Below are 16683 nucleotides of genomic sequence, written 5' to 3'. Positions count from 1 at the left end.
CACACACACACACACACACACACACACACACACACACACACACACACTCCCAGACTTTTTTTCTCCCAATTCTATGTCTTTTCCCTTTCCTGACATTGGCCTCAGTTCTAAAGCAGGGAGTTTCTATAAATGATAGTGGGTAGGTGATCAAATATTCAAATTTTGAAAATGCCTGAGGGAAAAAAAAACCTACTGAGCAGAGGTACCTAAGGAAAACAAAACATAATGCAGACACACTAGTGATCCTTGTAGATATTTCATACCACTAAAAGCATTCTTTGGAAAATGTGCCTTCAGGAAGACCTCTTCCTGGACATCACCACAGTGGCTGACATAAGCAAGTCAATCTTTCCAGCATTTTGCCCTTGGATGAAGAATTTTTGGTGCTTAATAATCCTAAAATTCACACTTTCCTTATCCTCTGGGGCCAGCAAGGACAAAGCTTGTCAGTTGATGAGGTCAGTTCCATCTGATTGTCTAGATGTTATGTTTTATTGATATCAGAAAGTAAGTAAGATGGGACTTCTATCTTATTGATAGCCTTATGGATTTTAGTTATGTATGTTATATGTCTATTGAAGATTCAAACACCCAGAGGCTTTGCCATGGTCCTGTATCCTGGATCAGCAACAATGACAGTTGCATCTCTCAGTCTATTTTTAAATGGTTTCTCAAGGGTTTGAAGAGATGAAGTCTATTCTCTTTTAGCAGACAAGCCTTTCCTTACAATCCTTTCCCATTCCCAGAGTCTCCTTTGTCTATGTGTATCTCTGAGGAGTGACCCAAGTACCTTTGAACTTTGTTTATCTTCTCTTCATCATTCCCTTCATCCATGATGGAGACCCACTCGTCAAAGAGATCAGATGAAAAAATACTTCCTGGAATGTTTCGAAGAAAATCCTTTATAAGACAAAAAAAAAAAATACTTTTAGGCATCATGTTTGTGACGGAGTACATAAACATAATAAAATTTGTAGAGAAAGTACTTCACAGAGAGCTCAGTGCACAAACTTCTCCTGTTTCCCTCTCTCCCTCAGTCACCTAAACTTAAGAGTTGGCATTTAGATTTTAGGTCTTGGTCATGGACTGATGTGAGCAAATATGGGATGATGCACTGTTGTTTCAGTTTTTCCCAGATGAAAAATGGGTATAATCAGGACTTGAGTTATCATCTGGAGGAGAGGAAAGAATACAGCTTGGCAGGAAATCCTACTAAAAAGCAGCTGATGATATCTTGGCAGACACACCTAACAGGACTGTCTAACTGTAAGCCTACTTATTTAAACTAAACCTCGTGCCCCTTGTCCCCCATCCTTTCGTTATTAAACATTGGTGATTAAACCACTTCAATTTTTTCCCCCTTTCCAGGATTCTGTGAGCACTACAGGACAAAATACTTGGGACAGATCTTGGAGAGAAAGGTGCTAAATAAAAACATAACATGAAGTCTGCTCCAGGGTTTGAATAAGCTCCTCTCTGGAGTGAACAGCTTAGAGAATGAGCTTTATTCTCTTTAAAATAGAAGATTGGCTTGGAAGGGGAAAGTATTAAACAAACACACACACATGTGCACACACACCCACATGCGTTGCCACATTTTTCCTGTGTGCCCTCTACATTGTTACAATCTTGTCCCTCACAATTTCTAAAGCCTGAACAGACCAATCTGTCAAAATCAGAGAAAATGGAGGGAAATTTAAATGCTTTTAGTTAGAACCATGACCAGAACTAAATGTGCTTCAGGGCACCTGGGCACAAATGGGGACAGTCTAAGTGTTGGCTTACCAAGGGGTGGCCTGGAAAATTGACAACACTTCATAAAGTAAAGGTGGTGAGGAAAAACACTTACTCAGACCTATTAATTTATGACGCTTAGACTAGCCAGTGCTAGCCTGAGGAGTAGCTATGGCATTGCTTTGTTAGGCTATAAACCAGACTACCGCTGTCAAGGGTGTCATAGAATACTGTGTCCACCTTTCTTTGCTTCCATCCCAGGGTGATTAAGTACCCTGATACTTTTTCCCTCGTAATGATGATCTCAAGAAAAATCCCTGGAGCTTTATGGAATCCATGGCCTAATAGGAAGAATGGATGGTTTACAGCAGTTATATAAAACATGCAGCTTGCGAAGCTGCCCACAACACTCCCAAATGTAGCCCAAAAGATATTAAAATGTAATTGGAAAATATTCAAACAAAATAAGAATGCAATAAGATATTGATAATATGTAGTTTTCTAGGTTAGAATTCAGCCTGCAGGAATCCTTATATATGGTTTAGTGGCCTTCATTTTCATTTGAGTTTGACACCGCTAGTTTACAGTACCCATGAGGCTGTCTTGGTATTCCCTCCAATCTCTTTCTGGGCCCCCAGAAACGACTTCCATTTCTGGTTGTCAAGTCAGGGGTGTCCAAGTTCCCTGACAACCTAAGGGAGGAGGGAAGCCACAGGACCTAAGCGTGGAACTGGCCGTCATCTATACACAATATCTTATTTTCTTTTGTAGTGCTTTCGCTCGTTGGTATTGAAATTACTTCTGTAAATAACAGCCCTTGAATATTTGGATTTTGTCCTGTAGTGAAATCTGACTGAATATAGCAGTGACTCACTCACTCTTTCTGATTGGAATTTGGACCTCTTTTCCCCAGGGTCCTTCTTTCCCTCCCACCATGTTAGACTGCTCTCAGTGTCCCATATGTGCCAACTGGCCTATTCACCATTCATAAAGTTGGCTTGCTGGTTTCCTGGCCTGTATGTCCATATGGGCTTTGAGACATTAGAAGGCTCTTGGGAAATGTGCTGGTGGGCTGGAGCATGAGAGTATAATACCACCATTCCCAAAGCCCTCTTGTTAGGGTCTCTGAGAATGAGCCCATCGTTAAACACTCGTTTTTAGGCTGTTTCCTGGGTTGAGCTCAGTTGGCGAGGTCCTGAATCAAAGCAGATATTACAGGTAAAGTGCTCTGTCAACCTTGAAGTACTCTATATGTCAGTTCTTTTTCTTATATAGACTCCACAAACCTGGCAGCTTGAGACCTACACAGATCCATACTGTCAATAGAGTATCTGTGTTCTGCCTACCCCTCTGAAGTTACTTTGAATTTATTTTGCATTAAATTTTTATTTACTTGGTGTAAATGTCATTTCTCTTTCCTTCCCACCCCTGAAGCAGACCCTATGTTCCTTGAGGACAGACACTATTACTTTTGATTTTATAGGTTCAGGGGCTAACACTGGACCTTGCAAACAATAGACAGACACTTAATAAATATTTGTTAAAAAGGACTGAATTAAGCTGTATTTCATAGTCAGAGATTATACCCAAGGATGGTTAACTACCCTGAAAATGTGTGTTCCTGATTACAGGGTAGGGCTAAGGCAAGAAGAATCCCATAAGGGAATAGCAACCTGAAGTACATGTCTTACTGTGAATCTGACATGCTCTAGTGGAGGCAGCATGGGACAGTGGAAAGCACCTATAGTCTGAGGACCTAGGTTCAAATCCTGCCTGTGCTAATTCTTAACTATACCTTAGGCAAGTCATAATCTCTCTGGGCCTCAGCATCCTCAGCTGTAAAATGAAGGGACCAGACTAGATAACCTCTAAGGTTTCTTCCAGCCCTAAATGAGCATTTTATCTTTGTATGCAAGAGGAAATCCATTGTTATATACTGTAGTGACATGGATAAGCCAGCACTTCTGTTAGCTGTATTACAGTCATATCTACAGCTAGGAGAAGCTGTAAGCAAATCAGATTGGTTATGACATAAACCTACAACAGTAACTGGTTTGTAGTCTAATAAAGTGATTATTTTTGGAAACAGGGACACAGGAAGGCAATGGTGAACCCAAACCCTTAGATGTATGGGTAAAAAACAAAAACTCCCTACAAAACCTTTCATTTTACCCCACAGCCCACCTAATCTTTGATGAGAGCCACTCATGGGCAATAGGAAGTTCTAATTTTTCTTGCTCTATTCCACCTTCTAGAAGAACCCAAGACTGGTTCTCTGATTGTAGAAGTGACACCCTTCCTCTGTTAAGTCTACCAGATTTCCATGATCACCAATGAGCATTAACTACTTTAAAAGTCAGTTTTAAAAAGAGACCAAAAAAACCAAACAGCTTTTATTCTGAAGAAACAGAATGACTCCCCATTTGAGTTACAGTGGAAAACATATTATGATTTGTCTTGAAGAAAAGCACCATTAAACCTAAAACTTAGACTTGAAAGATAATAACTTGTAACATCTCAATGAACTCTGCCACAGCTGGAATAACAAGTTATGAAATTCAGCTGCCATCACAGCTGAACAGAGGACCTGAAATCAAAGCCAGGGTTTCCTAGTGGGCAGGTCCTGAATTATAATCCCTGAGCCACAGGACTCAGCTGAGTGCTTCCTCCTCTCCCAAAGCAAAGCCCAGGTCCCCAGCAAAACTTCCAAGTTCACATGAGAGCCCATGGTAGGAGGGAGGAGGTTGGTGGATATGAACTTTGGCTAAAAGGTTTAGTAGATCAAGGGGTCTCAGCACTGTTCCAAAAACAGTTTGATGCCTTAAGCTTCCTTTTAACTAAAGGCCATGCAACTGATATGGGAATACTTAAGGACCACTTCAGGATAACTTTTCATTTTTTATTTAAGGGGAGATGGGTAGGAGAAGGGACATGCAAATACAAGATATCTGCTTGTTTTCACAACAGTAGGAATTTTAAAAATACCAGATCCATGATTTCATTGATGTACAGGGAACTCTCACAATGTACAAACTTCCTCATAATAATAATAGCTATTATTATTATTATAGCACATTAGCTACCATTTCTGCAACTCATCATCCTAGTAAATTGTTTGGGTCACTTTAAGTTTAAGTGACTTTCTCAGGGTCGTACAATATATGTCACAGATGGCATCAGAACCCAGAGCTTCCTGACTTTGAAGTTGGCTCTCTAGCTATTATGTCATGCTGCTCATAATAAAGGTGGTAACAATTACAACAGTAATATGACACAGTCCACAAGCATTTCTTTAGTGCCTATTGTATGTTGGCATTGTACTGGGCACTGAGGAATAATGTGAATAGCTCCTGCCCTCATGGAGCTTACATTTTGTCTGTGGATGTCACTTACATCCATGGTGCTTTGTTGCTTTAAGTGGGTGAACACTCACGAATGGGTAATAACTCTAACGAGTTCAAATGAGGAGGAGAGTTCAAATGTTTACCCACAATCTACAGATGAGGAAAGTGAGGCTCAAACACCTTATATTCCTTTTTTTTTTTTGCTTTTTTGGAGGGCAGTTGGGGTTAAGTGACTTGCCCAAGGTCACACGGCTAGTTTTTGTGTTATGTGTCTAAGGCCGGATTTGAACTCAGGTCCTCCTGACTCCAGGACTGGTGCTCTATTCACTGTGCCACTTAGCTGCCCCTTTTGTCATTTTCATAACCTCTCTCCTCTATGCCTCTAACACAGCTGCCTCCCTGGCTCGGGCCCTCATCACATTCTACCTGGCTATTAAAATCGCCTTCTGGTTCATCTCCCTGATTCAGATGTCTTCCTACTTCAGTCTACCCTCATGCTAGCAAAGGGATTTTCCTGAAGTATGGGTCTGAGCATGTCACACAGACCCCCTTCCCCTTCAGTAAACTTCATTGGATGGCTATAATTTCTAGGACCAAATATAAAATCTTCTGCCCTTCAAATCCCTTCATAACCTGGCCCCTTCCTGCTCTTTCCCTATTACATATTACTGTCTTACGTGTCCTCTGTGATCCAGGGGCACAAGTTTTCTTGCTGCTCTTCACACAGCACACCTCCTATCTCCAAATCTATGCATTTTCAATGGCTATTCCTTATCCTCAAAAAGCTCTCTCTTCCCTCATCTTTACTTCCTGACTTTCCTGGTTTCTTTCAGATCTCCAAGAAAATCCCACCTTCTGCAAGGAGCCTTTCCCAGTTCCCTTTGGAGCTAGTGCCTTCCCTTTGAGATTTTGTCCAATTTACCCTCTGAATATGTTGTTTATATGTAGTTGTTTGCATGTTGTCTCCATCATCAGACTGTGAAGTCTTTGAGAGCCCAGACTTCTATGTTTTGGCCTTTCCTCCTATCCCCAGTGCTTAGCATAATCCTTGCACATAGAGTAAGCACCTAATAAATGCATGCTGCCTGACTGTTGACTGACCAGACAATTGTCTAGGATTATAAATTAGGCAGAGCACATGCCAATCAGCACTGGTATAGAGTTTCTTTCACCACCAGGAGTTCTTCACACCAGTAAAATCATAGGCCTCCAGATCAACCCACCCCCTACAGTTCTCCAAACTAAATTAGGATCATTCAGAGCTTAAGGGAACCTTAGTGTTCAAGAGTCAACCAGACTGGCCTTTTTATTCCTCACTCACCACATTCCATCTCTCATCTCCATCTCTTTGCACTGGTCATTCCCCATGCCTGGAATGCTTTCTTTAAGATACAGCTCAGACACTAATTTTTGCAGGAAGTCTTGGCTAATTCCCCACCCCAGCTGCTAGTGCCCTCCATCTCTACCTGCCTAGAACTCTGTTCTTGTTGTTCAGTCATTTCAGTACTGTCTGACTTTTTGTGACCCCACTTTGGGTTTTCCTGGCAAAGATACTACAGTATCTTTCATTTCCTCCTCTAGTTCATTTTACAGATGTGGAACTGAGGCAAACAAGGGTAAGTGACTTACCCAGGGTCACACCACTACGAAGTATCTGAGGTCAGATTTGGACTCTGGAAAAGGAGTCTTTCTGACTACAGGATAGGACATTATCCACTGTGCCCCCTACGTTCCCCCCATGTGTATATACATATTTCCATCTATTAATTTGAAATTTATACTGTATTTTAATATTGTATTTATAATATATATTATACTGTATTTATATATTGCTGTCTCCTCCAATAAAATGTAAGCTCATTTATTCTTTCTAGTTACATCCTCAGCACCTAGTATAACTCCAGGACACATCGTGGGTGCTAGGTTGGTTGACTGATCTAGCAAAACAAAAGCCACATTTCTGAAACCTAATCAAACATCACTTGATCCACCTATAACTGTTATATATCTGCTGGCAGTTTAAAGGAATTAGGCCCCACACAGAGTGAGCACAAAATGATTTTTCTAAGGTATTGCTCCAGGCATTTTAATTAGGCATTTAATTAGTTGATTGGGGGTGGGTAAGAACATGGTTATTTGTCTTTGCTACAACCAGAACAAAAATTCCTTGTGAATCTTCCCCTGATTATTTATTATACTACCACTGTTTTCCTATTGTCCAGTCAGTCTGCTGATGTTTTGTTATGTGAAAAATGGTGGCACTGCACTGAGGAAATGAAGTCAAGTCAATCAATTGACTTCATTTCCACTCCTAGTTTTTCCCAGTGGAACCAACATTCACTGAGTTTGTCAGGTCCTTGCCTTCACCCACTAGGCAGTGCCCTTGATGTGCTATGGGAATGGTGGGCCAGAAACAATGCACTACTCCTATCCTATGTCTCATACAGCAAGTGAGAAAATATAATAGGCAGCTTTAGCTTGAGATTTTTCCTGCTGTCCCAGTGATGCCTAAGAACAGGCTGCCTCTGATAACCTATGTGAAACCCCCAACTTGGATAATGCTCAGAATCAGGACAGCTCTTGTCTTTTACACAATGTACTGACCCATACACCCCAGGTCCTTTATGCAGCACTTAACTCTGATTTTCCTACAGCATATAAAACCCAAGTCGACATGTTAACAAGTCTCTCTCACTTCAATGGCATGAAGTGTTCCCCTCACTGCTGATATATTAAAGAATATCCCAGGGAGAGAGGCATGGCAAGGGGCCAACAGAGCCACATAAACGAATGCTAAGGAAACAGGGGGAGAGGTCTGGAGCAACTTGGAACAGGCATTCTTACATCTCAATTGCTTCCCCAGGGCTGTAACAACCCATAAAGTTAGCCCTCAACAGCTGAAATGCTGTCTAGCTAACACACTCCACAGCCTGAATTGAAACTTATCTGCTTTTGTCCTTGTTTACATGGGTAAACTGGATGCTTTGAGAGGTGCCTGAACTTCTTGTTGAGTTGTTTCTGTCATTCTGATTCTCTGACTCCATCAGGGATTTTCTTCACAAAGACACTGGAGTGGTCTTGCCATTTCCTTCTCCAGCTCATTTTACAGATGAGAAAACTGAGGCAAACAGGGTTAAGTGACTTGTCCAGAGTCACACAGCTAATAAATGTCTGAGGCCAGATTTGAACTCAGGAAGTTCAGTCTTTCTGACTCCAGGCCCAAGACTCTATCCACTTTACCTCCTAACTACCCTGAAGTACTACCCATTATAGACCTGAGAGTCACTGTGCTTTACAGAAATGTAAGAGCTAATGGTGATATATCATCTTATGGTTACAAAGAGTCTTCTAGATACATTATCTCCTCAGATCCTCACAACCCTGGGAGGAGGGGCAGTGGAATTGTGCATATTTGTGTGTGTAAGGCTTTATTTCTTTCAATGATCAAAATCTCTCCTTTCTATGAGACCCAAAACTCTTATATATGCTTCAGCCTTTCTTGACCTTCATCAACTGGATGCAGACTTGCTTTACTAGAAGAATGCAAGGAGTCCCTATATATACTCTAATGGTTTTTAAAGAGCTATTCCATCAGCTCTTACAACACTGTTGTTTGTTACCATATAAAAGCTTATAGGTTGAACTCTCAAACCATACTGGGGAGACAGGAATATCTTACACAAAATTTCAGTGGCCTACATAATTTCACATTATCATCCATTAATAATATAATATCAATAATTATATTACATATGTAATACTAATATAATACATTAATAATATAAATTATCCATTAGTCTTGCCTTGAGGTCAGGGTTTCCTGCTATAGTCATTTCCAAAGACCAACCTGGTCTGACTCAGTTCTAGTGTGACCAACTCTTGTTTGAGTCTTTATTAAACATGTTTTTATACAAATAGTTCACTCATAAGCCCTGTTCTCTGATCAAGTAGTGATAGTCTTATTTAGAACCAAAATGCATCAAATAAATGAATCTATCATGATGGTTTGGGGTTGTAAAAAAAGACCAATCAGGGAAAAAGTAAAAAAAAACCTTAAGATCTGTAAAATAAAATCTAGGGGTTTAGTGTCTCATTTACTGCCCTCCAGACTCTTGAAGGGGATAATGACTTGCTCTTGCATCTCCAGGCTCCAACTCTATTAAATTACCCTTAAGTTCAAGTTGTTTGTCCTCTGTGCTCAAAGAGGACCAAAATGCTATCATGATGTTGAGATCAATGAAGAGTTTTTGTCTGAGTGGTTGATCATGCCAATACTAAAAATATTATCTTATCAAAATGAGGAGAATACCAGCACCTACTTCTCAGGGTTGTTATGAGATTTAAATGAGAGAATATTTGTAGTCAATTCTGTAAACCTTAAAGAGCTATGGAAATATTAGCTATCATCATCATCATCATCACCAATGCCACTACCACCATTATATCTCAGCACTTTTCCTTGGTTCTTTTCCTCTGGGGAGATTAATCATATCCAACAGTCATAATTTCTAGTTTCACCTCCAAAATGAAGGGAGAGAGGATTCATAGGAAGGAAAGCATCAGACCAGAAAATTGCTGAAATGTTGACTTTTTCTCTTCCAAGTCTGCTATGTCTACTTCATCTTCCTCAGTTGGCTGGCTAGAAGAGCAAGCTTCAGGGGTCTCTCTGACGCCTCAAGAGCAGCCTGACACAGACCTCTTATAGTCTCAGTTCTTCATAAAGCCTGATTTTAAGCTCTTTAGTCCAAATTTTGGTTGATCAGGGACTAATCACCCTTTTCCTGATGCTACTGAAATGAATGTAACTGCCTTCCTGCAACATCACTTCCTCATTTTTGTGGAACTAATAAATGATTTTAGGTGGGATGGGTCTATACAAAACCTCGTAACTGATTAAATACCTCCAAAATACCAGCAAAATACTATGAATTATGCATATGGATATCTTGTAAACTCTAGGGAATACTGGGAAGCTCATATATTAGTTACTTGTTAAAGATAAGGAGGAAAAAAACAGATATAGAATATAATTCACATTGCATTTTTTAAACATTATCCACGATAATTTTATAGAGAACAGATAAAACATGTATATGTATCACAGTGCATTTCTTAAGAAATGATGACTTGCACATAAACTTGCGAGAACAGAATGTCAGAATTCCCCCCAAACCATCCATGATCTCCCTTAAATGAATGCCTTCCCCTTTTGTTGATTACCTCACTATCTTGTATATATCTTGTTTGTGCAGTTGTTCGCATGTCATCTACCCCCATTAGACTGTAAGCTTCTTGAGAACAGGAACTGTATTTTGCTTTTTAGTAAATTTCCATTACTTAGTATAGTGCTTAGTACAGAATAGGTACTAATGTATGTTTACTGACTGACTGATTTCCTAACTGTGTATAATTCCATTCTTTCCTCATTTCTCCTTTTCACTTTATTTCCTGGAACAGGAATAACAAAGCTGCTGGCATTCCAGGCCCTCTCTAGTTCTGTGAAAAGTAAACCCTTGATTGGTGGTGCAGTGTCTACCTGGGCCTTCTTTCCCTCAAAACCCTATGTAAAGCAGCCATTTCCTCTAGCTGCTGCATTTTAAGATGGTGAAGAATTTCTGAAGGAATACATTTTAGAAAAATAGAACAATTAATTTTACCACCAATTATTATGTGACCTTGTGGAAGATCATCACTTGGATGAATGAGAAAGGAAGAGAATTTCAGAGACTGATAACCTTGGGCAAGATGAAGCCTTCTCTGGGTCTTGACTTCTCCATCTGTAAAGTGAGAGGGGCTGGACAAGGTCATATTTAAGGTCTCTTCCTGTTTTCTTCTATGGGTCTGTAATTAGGATAGGAAATGGAAGAGGCCCTCCTTGTGGCTCAACTAATTCCCATCTCTTCTTTATGTTTTTTTTTTTTTTAACGTGAAGGAAAAAATGAGAGGAAGAATTATACAAGTAATTATGGTAGCGATAACACGCTATCTCTGAGCAGTTTTATTATTTCAGAATTAAAGTCAAAGTTTTTTTTAATTTCAAAGAAATGCAAAAAGCTCAGAATTTTATATTTTGCCTTTATTGGGAAATTGTAAAGCTTTGAATATGGATAGGTTTATTTTGGTGAGCTCATTCTGAATTTGTTTAAAAATGAATTTGAGATGCCTGGGGATGCTATGGGGATTGGGGAGAGGAGAGGCTCATGGAAGAGGAGGTGGTGTGGGGGGAGGTGTAAGAATATGTTAGGGACGCTGCCTGCAGTAGCTCATGGCATCTCACGGTGGAGGCTTTGAAAGTCTGTGGGTGCCAACTTCAATTACATTTGGGAGAAGCTTTTATTTATTTTCCTAGAGAATATGAACCTAATAAAGTTTCCTGCAAATGGGCCAGAACCTTCAAAATGAAGGAAGCCAGCTACACCGTGTCTGTGCCTGCTAGAAACTCTGGAGCAGGGTGGAAGCCTTTTCCTACCTTTAAGACGCATGCTGTCACAAAAATGGATTCACCATCTAAATCCACCTCAGCTCCTGAGTTAAGTTTCTCCTTCAGCTCTCTGCAGGATTTGATATTAGCAGATAGCCTGAAAATGCCCTTTGTGAGAGGCCCTCTTTGATTCAGAAAGAAAAGCATGTCCTGTTGGGAGGGAAAAAAGAAAACAACACAGTCTTTCACACACACTGGCATGTGAGTATGTTTTGCACTTTCTGGCAGTTATAGACTAGACCCTGCCTAACAACACTGGAAAGCCGAGGCTTGAGAAGACACATCATTAAAGTATGAGCTCAATTCTTTGGGATATCCTGAAGTTCTCTCCCCTATCTCCCTTCCCTGACTTTCTGTTACACAATTATTAGAGCAATATGCCATAAACACCATCCTTATCACAGCTCTTGGATGCCTGTAGTAGCTCATCCATATTCCTCTACAGGCTTTTAAACACTAAGAAGCAGCAATGATGCAGAGGCAAGAACACAGCTTCTAGTCAGAAGGCCTTTGGTTTGAATATTGCTTCAAATTAGTTACTTGCTACATGATCCTGGTATTGGAGAAGACTTTTGAGAATCCCTTGGATGACAAGGATATCAGTAAATACTTAAAAGAAATTAATTCAGGTCAAATACTGAAGCTTAAATACTCTGGCCACATAATGAGAAGACAGGAATCATTGGAAAAGACTTTGAGGCTGGGATAGACTGAATGCAAAATGAGAAGGGATCAACAGAGGATGAGATGGATAGATAGTGTCACAGAAACAATGAACATAAACTTGGACTGACTTTGAGAGATGGTGGAGGATAGAAGGGCATGCTATAATCCATGGGGTCGTGAACAGTCGGACATGACAAAATGACTGAACAGTAAGTTGTGATTCTGGGCAAATTACTTCAAACTACCCATGCCTCAGTTTCTCCATTACAAAATGAAGGGGTTGAACTAGATGACCTCTAAGATCTCTTCCAGCTCTCTATCTGCAATCTTGTAGATGATCTTGTAGATGATCTATGGTCCTAATTGACCAACTTCTATCATTCTTCCTTACTAGACAACATGACTCCAGTCTTTGCTGAGCAACTTCTTACTTCACATAGAGGTTCAAAGAGGTAACCTCACCTCTAACATGACGGTCCTGATTCTAAAAACATGCTTATCTTTCCACCTCCATTTCTCAGATGTTTCATTCTTTCTGTCCTCACCGACAGAAAGCCCTCCCTACCCCCAACACACAAGTAGATATGGTCCTGTCCCTCCTGCTTTTCAGCTTCCATTTTTATGTGTGGTTTTCTCTCGTTAGAAGGCAAGCTCCTTGAAGGCAGAGTCTGTCTTTGTCCTTGTACAAGCATATCTAACGCTCAGCACAGTGCCTGTCATATAGTAAGCACTTAGGAAATGCTTGTCGACTTGGCTTACCTTGAAAAACAGGTTCAGATCTCCCCCTCCTGCCAGAAACCTGACTTAATTACATTCCATCACAATCAGTTTTACATCCCCTCATCACTTACAGACTCAGCATCACCAGTGTATTAATTGGCACCTACTGCATATTGTTATATAAAGGATCTTCAATTTGTTTCATGTATGTAGGTGTTATGCCTTTCTATCTTTCTATAGTGTCTAGAATAGCACGGAGGACATAAGTGGGGACTTGGGAAATGTTAGCTAACGCTATTTGATAAACACCGATTTTCTAGCACCATGATTCAGGTAGGGGCCCCCCATCTTCGGAGGGGACAGAGATAAGACCTGAACCTGTGATTTCATTGACATAGTGAATTTCCTGCTGAGGATACTCAACTAAGGTAAGAGAGTACCTTCTCTGTAACTTATAGTCTTTTTTGAAATAATATTTTCTTTTCTCCCCATTACATGTAAAAACAATTTAATATTTTTTGAAAATTTTGAGTGCCAAATTCTATCCCTCCCTCCTTCCCCAAGATGGTAGGCATTCTGAAGTAGGTTATACATGAGCAATCATGGAAAAGATTTTCATAGCAGTCCTTTTGTACAAGAAGACTCAAACAAAAAGAGAGATAAAGAGGAAGAAGGAAAAAATAAAGAAAGAAAGGAAGAAAAATTCAACTTATAGTTTTACAAAAGATGCTTAGAATACTGAGAGATCTGGTGGCCTGTTCAGAGTTCCCCAGCTAAGCTTGAGTCTGAGATAGGACTCAAAGGTAAGTTTTTTATCTTTCTATCCCCAGGGTGTAGCAATTGAATTTGAAGATCTCTGACTTGTTTTACCTTAAATTCCCTGGGCTTTAAATATAGGGCATCAGAATGTTGATAGGCTATTCAGGGCAATGACCAGACAAAGTCACTGGAAAGAATTTGGAAAAGAGAATTGCTTCCAAAGAGCCACCGTGAGCAACAGCAATGTCGATGACAATGACCACCATGATGACCAACCTCAAAGGCTGACCAAGCTGATTTGAAGGGCCAGGGCAATGCTGTTTCCCCACCTTTTCCATCACCATAAAAGGTGAGGATCCATGTCTTGGACATGGACAATGGGAGTACACAGTGGATATTCTAGTTCAAAAAGCTTTGTGGAAAAAGTGTTGAACCAGGAAGTTAGCTCCAGGTTAGATGAGCAGGTCTGAGAGACATCTCTATAGAAACACAACACACACACAAATTTCCTAAGAATCATTTAGAAGACAGTTCCAGCCCCCAAAGACCTTTACTGTAGAATCCAATCTGCTTCCATGGCAAGTTCATCTATAAAAACACAAGTTATGGGACAGTAAATGCAGGAGAGACCTAGAGTGTTCCAAGAGACTCTAGCCTAGAGATAATTTGGCATCACAGAAGGGTCCTTAAAGGTCATTGAGTCCAACTTGTTGCTCATCGTGGGAATTATAACAGGGAAGCAGGACACAGCCAGGGTGCTGGCATTCAGTCAGAAACTTCTGTAGTAAAAGGGGTTATGGCACTTGTATTGCCTTCCTTCCTAAGCAGTGAGGGTAGAGAGGTCCATAAAATGCAATCTTGAAAAATCACTTTGGTAGTACTAGATTTTACCCCCCTGCATGATAATAGTGATTTAAAGCTTACAATTCACTTTAGAAATATCTCATCTCGATCTGAATTCAGGTCTTACTCACTCCAGGTCCAGTGCTCTATCTATTGAGCCATCTAGCTTAAAGATGATTTGTAACTGCCTCCCAGATCCCTAGTTCTCAAGCCACCTCACTCCTTAGAGCCTTAAAGATCAGGATATTTGGCCTGTTCTGTTCAGTTCAATTATAGGATGATAGATTTGGAGCTGGAAGAGACATAAGGTCATCAACTCCAGTCTTCACACTTTACATTTGGAGAAATGGAGGCCCAAAGACGTGAAGTGACAGTGCTTAGTCATGGCACATTTAAAAACTTCAACTTCAAAGCATCTTCCCAGAATCTCTCTGACTCCTTTCTTTGTGGACACCTCTCTTTAACTGGTCATATAAAAGCCATCCTGGGATCTGGTTCACCCATTCTCTGCCCACATTCAATCCAAGGGAACTAGATCTGGTGATGGGAAGCATCATTTGCTTTTTCCTCTTATGTTTTGCACCTTTTTTGCACAGAAGGGAAAAATAAGGTGAAGATGAGAGTTTGGTCATTGTTCTACCTCTGCTCTGGCTCATTTCCTTATTTTCCCTGGCCTGGAATGACCTCCCCACTCACCAATGAACACCAATTTCAAAAGCAAATTCTTAGGCTGTAATGCTCTTCCTTCCAGAAATTCTTTTGTGGTATGTAACTGGGCAGAGTGGAGGGAAACTCACCAAAACAGGTTTGGGCAGGTTGTCATTCTCACAGATTTCTGACAGTGAAACCCCAAAGAGCTGCCCTGGCATCGGGGATGTTGGCGACACTGGCATGTTGTCCAGGTGAGTACTGGAGCCTCGCCAAAAGGCCCAGTTTATGATAGATCTTCTTCTTTTGAACATCTTCTGGCTGGGATCTGAGGAACAATAAGATGCTTAGTAGAATAAATTTATTTCACTTAGACTCTATTGCCATTGTTGGTTTGGTTGCTATGGCTTGATCACGAAAACAAAACAACACGTTATAGTGTGATCAGGTATACTTTGTATACAGTAACTGAATCTCTGGGACACCCTTGCAACTGAGGTTACAAATTCAGTAAAAGATTTAAAATAGGCCATCTTAAAAGTTATTCTAACAGAACTTCAGTATTTCTTCATACCCATTTTGGGGACTTTTGTCAGCTGTACTGATCCAAGAAGGAAATACATATTCTGGGATGTCTCCTTAAGAGTCCTGGCACTGGATTTCCAGAGATGGGAGGGAGTAAAGGGGAAGGGAAGAAAACTTATTTGCATGATTGAAATAACTTGTAGAAAAGCTTTCCAGTCCAATGCACATCTGTTTCCTCAAACTACAGATGAAAATAGGCACAGAAAAGAGTAAAAAAGCTTGCCCAGTGATTTATAGGAAAGCAATAGAACAGTGAAGTAATAGGAAGAGGTTTTAAAATTATTTTTCAATGAGATGTCCACAACAAATCTTACTTCTTCCCTCCAATCTGTTCTACTAGGGTGATAAACTCATAAGAAAGAGAAAGAGAATAAATTACAGAGTGTGTTAGAAATTTGGTGATTCCTTTTTCCCCTAACAAATCTCAATACAAGACTTGCTTTTTGCTTTAAATAGGAGATTTTAAAAAGCATGTTGCATACTTACCTGTGATTTTATTACAACTTATGGTAAAATAATAAACATCGATAGTTATTTCAAACTAACTTGCAATGAAGCTGATAATCTATAAAGACGAAAGAAGAAGCAAGTATAGTACCACGTGGCTCTTTGCCTTTAGGTTTGAACTGCTTAATTATGGAATCACAGATTCAGAGTTGGAAGGCGCCTTCCTTTGAGCTCATGAAGTTCAGTACATGTGGGGAAACAGAGTTTAAGGGACTTTGCCAGAATCACACAGCTTCTACGTATCTGAGGCAGGGTTCAGGATCTATTCATTACACCATACTGCTGCCACTGCTGCCATTCCCACTGATCTTCTTCTTCATGTTTCCAAAGTACTTTCATCACAATCTTGCAAAATAGATTATTTTTTATCACTCCCATTTTACAGATGGAAACTGA

At 40.2% G+C, this 16683-nt stretch overlaps 1 protein-coding gene across 2 annotated transcripts in view; it reads right to left on the bottom strand.

Annotated features, from left to right (window-relative positions):
• Nucleotides 1-16683, bottom strand: part of ARHGAP20 (Rho GTPase activating protein 20) — a 176209-nt gene that overhangs the window by 10410 nt on the left and 149116 nt on the right. For both annotated transcript variants that reach the window (XM_069080433.1, XM_069080434.1), the window contains 3 exons: nucleotides 15345-15523; nucleotides 11548-11709; nucleotides 791-900 (listed from right to left, as the gene is read on the bottom strand). In XM_069080433.1, coding sequence (XP_068936534.1) covers nucleotides 791-900; nucleotides 11548-11709; nucleotides 15345-15523 — 451 coding nt within the window. The remainder of the gene's footprint in view (nucleotides 1-790; nucleotides 901-11547; nucleotides 11710-15344; nucleotides 15524-16683) is intronic.

The sequence above is a fragment of the Petaurus breviceps genome, unplaced genomic scaffold (assembly GCF_028583685.1).
Source record: "Petaurus breviceps papuanus isolate PSGF00001 unplaced genomic scaffold, PetGlider_PUasm1.0 91133, whole genome shotgun sequence".
Classification (NCBI taxonomy): domain Eukaryota; kingdom Metazoa; phylum Chordata; class Mammalia; order Diprotodontia; family Petauridae; genus Petaurus; species Petaurus breviceps.
Note: the sequence above shows the minus strand (reverse complement) of the source record. Positions and strands in the feature narration are given on the sequence as shown.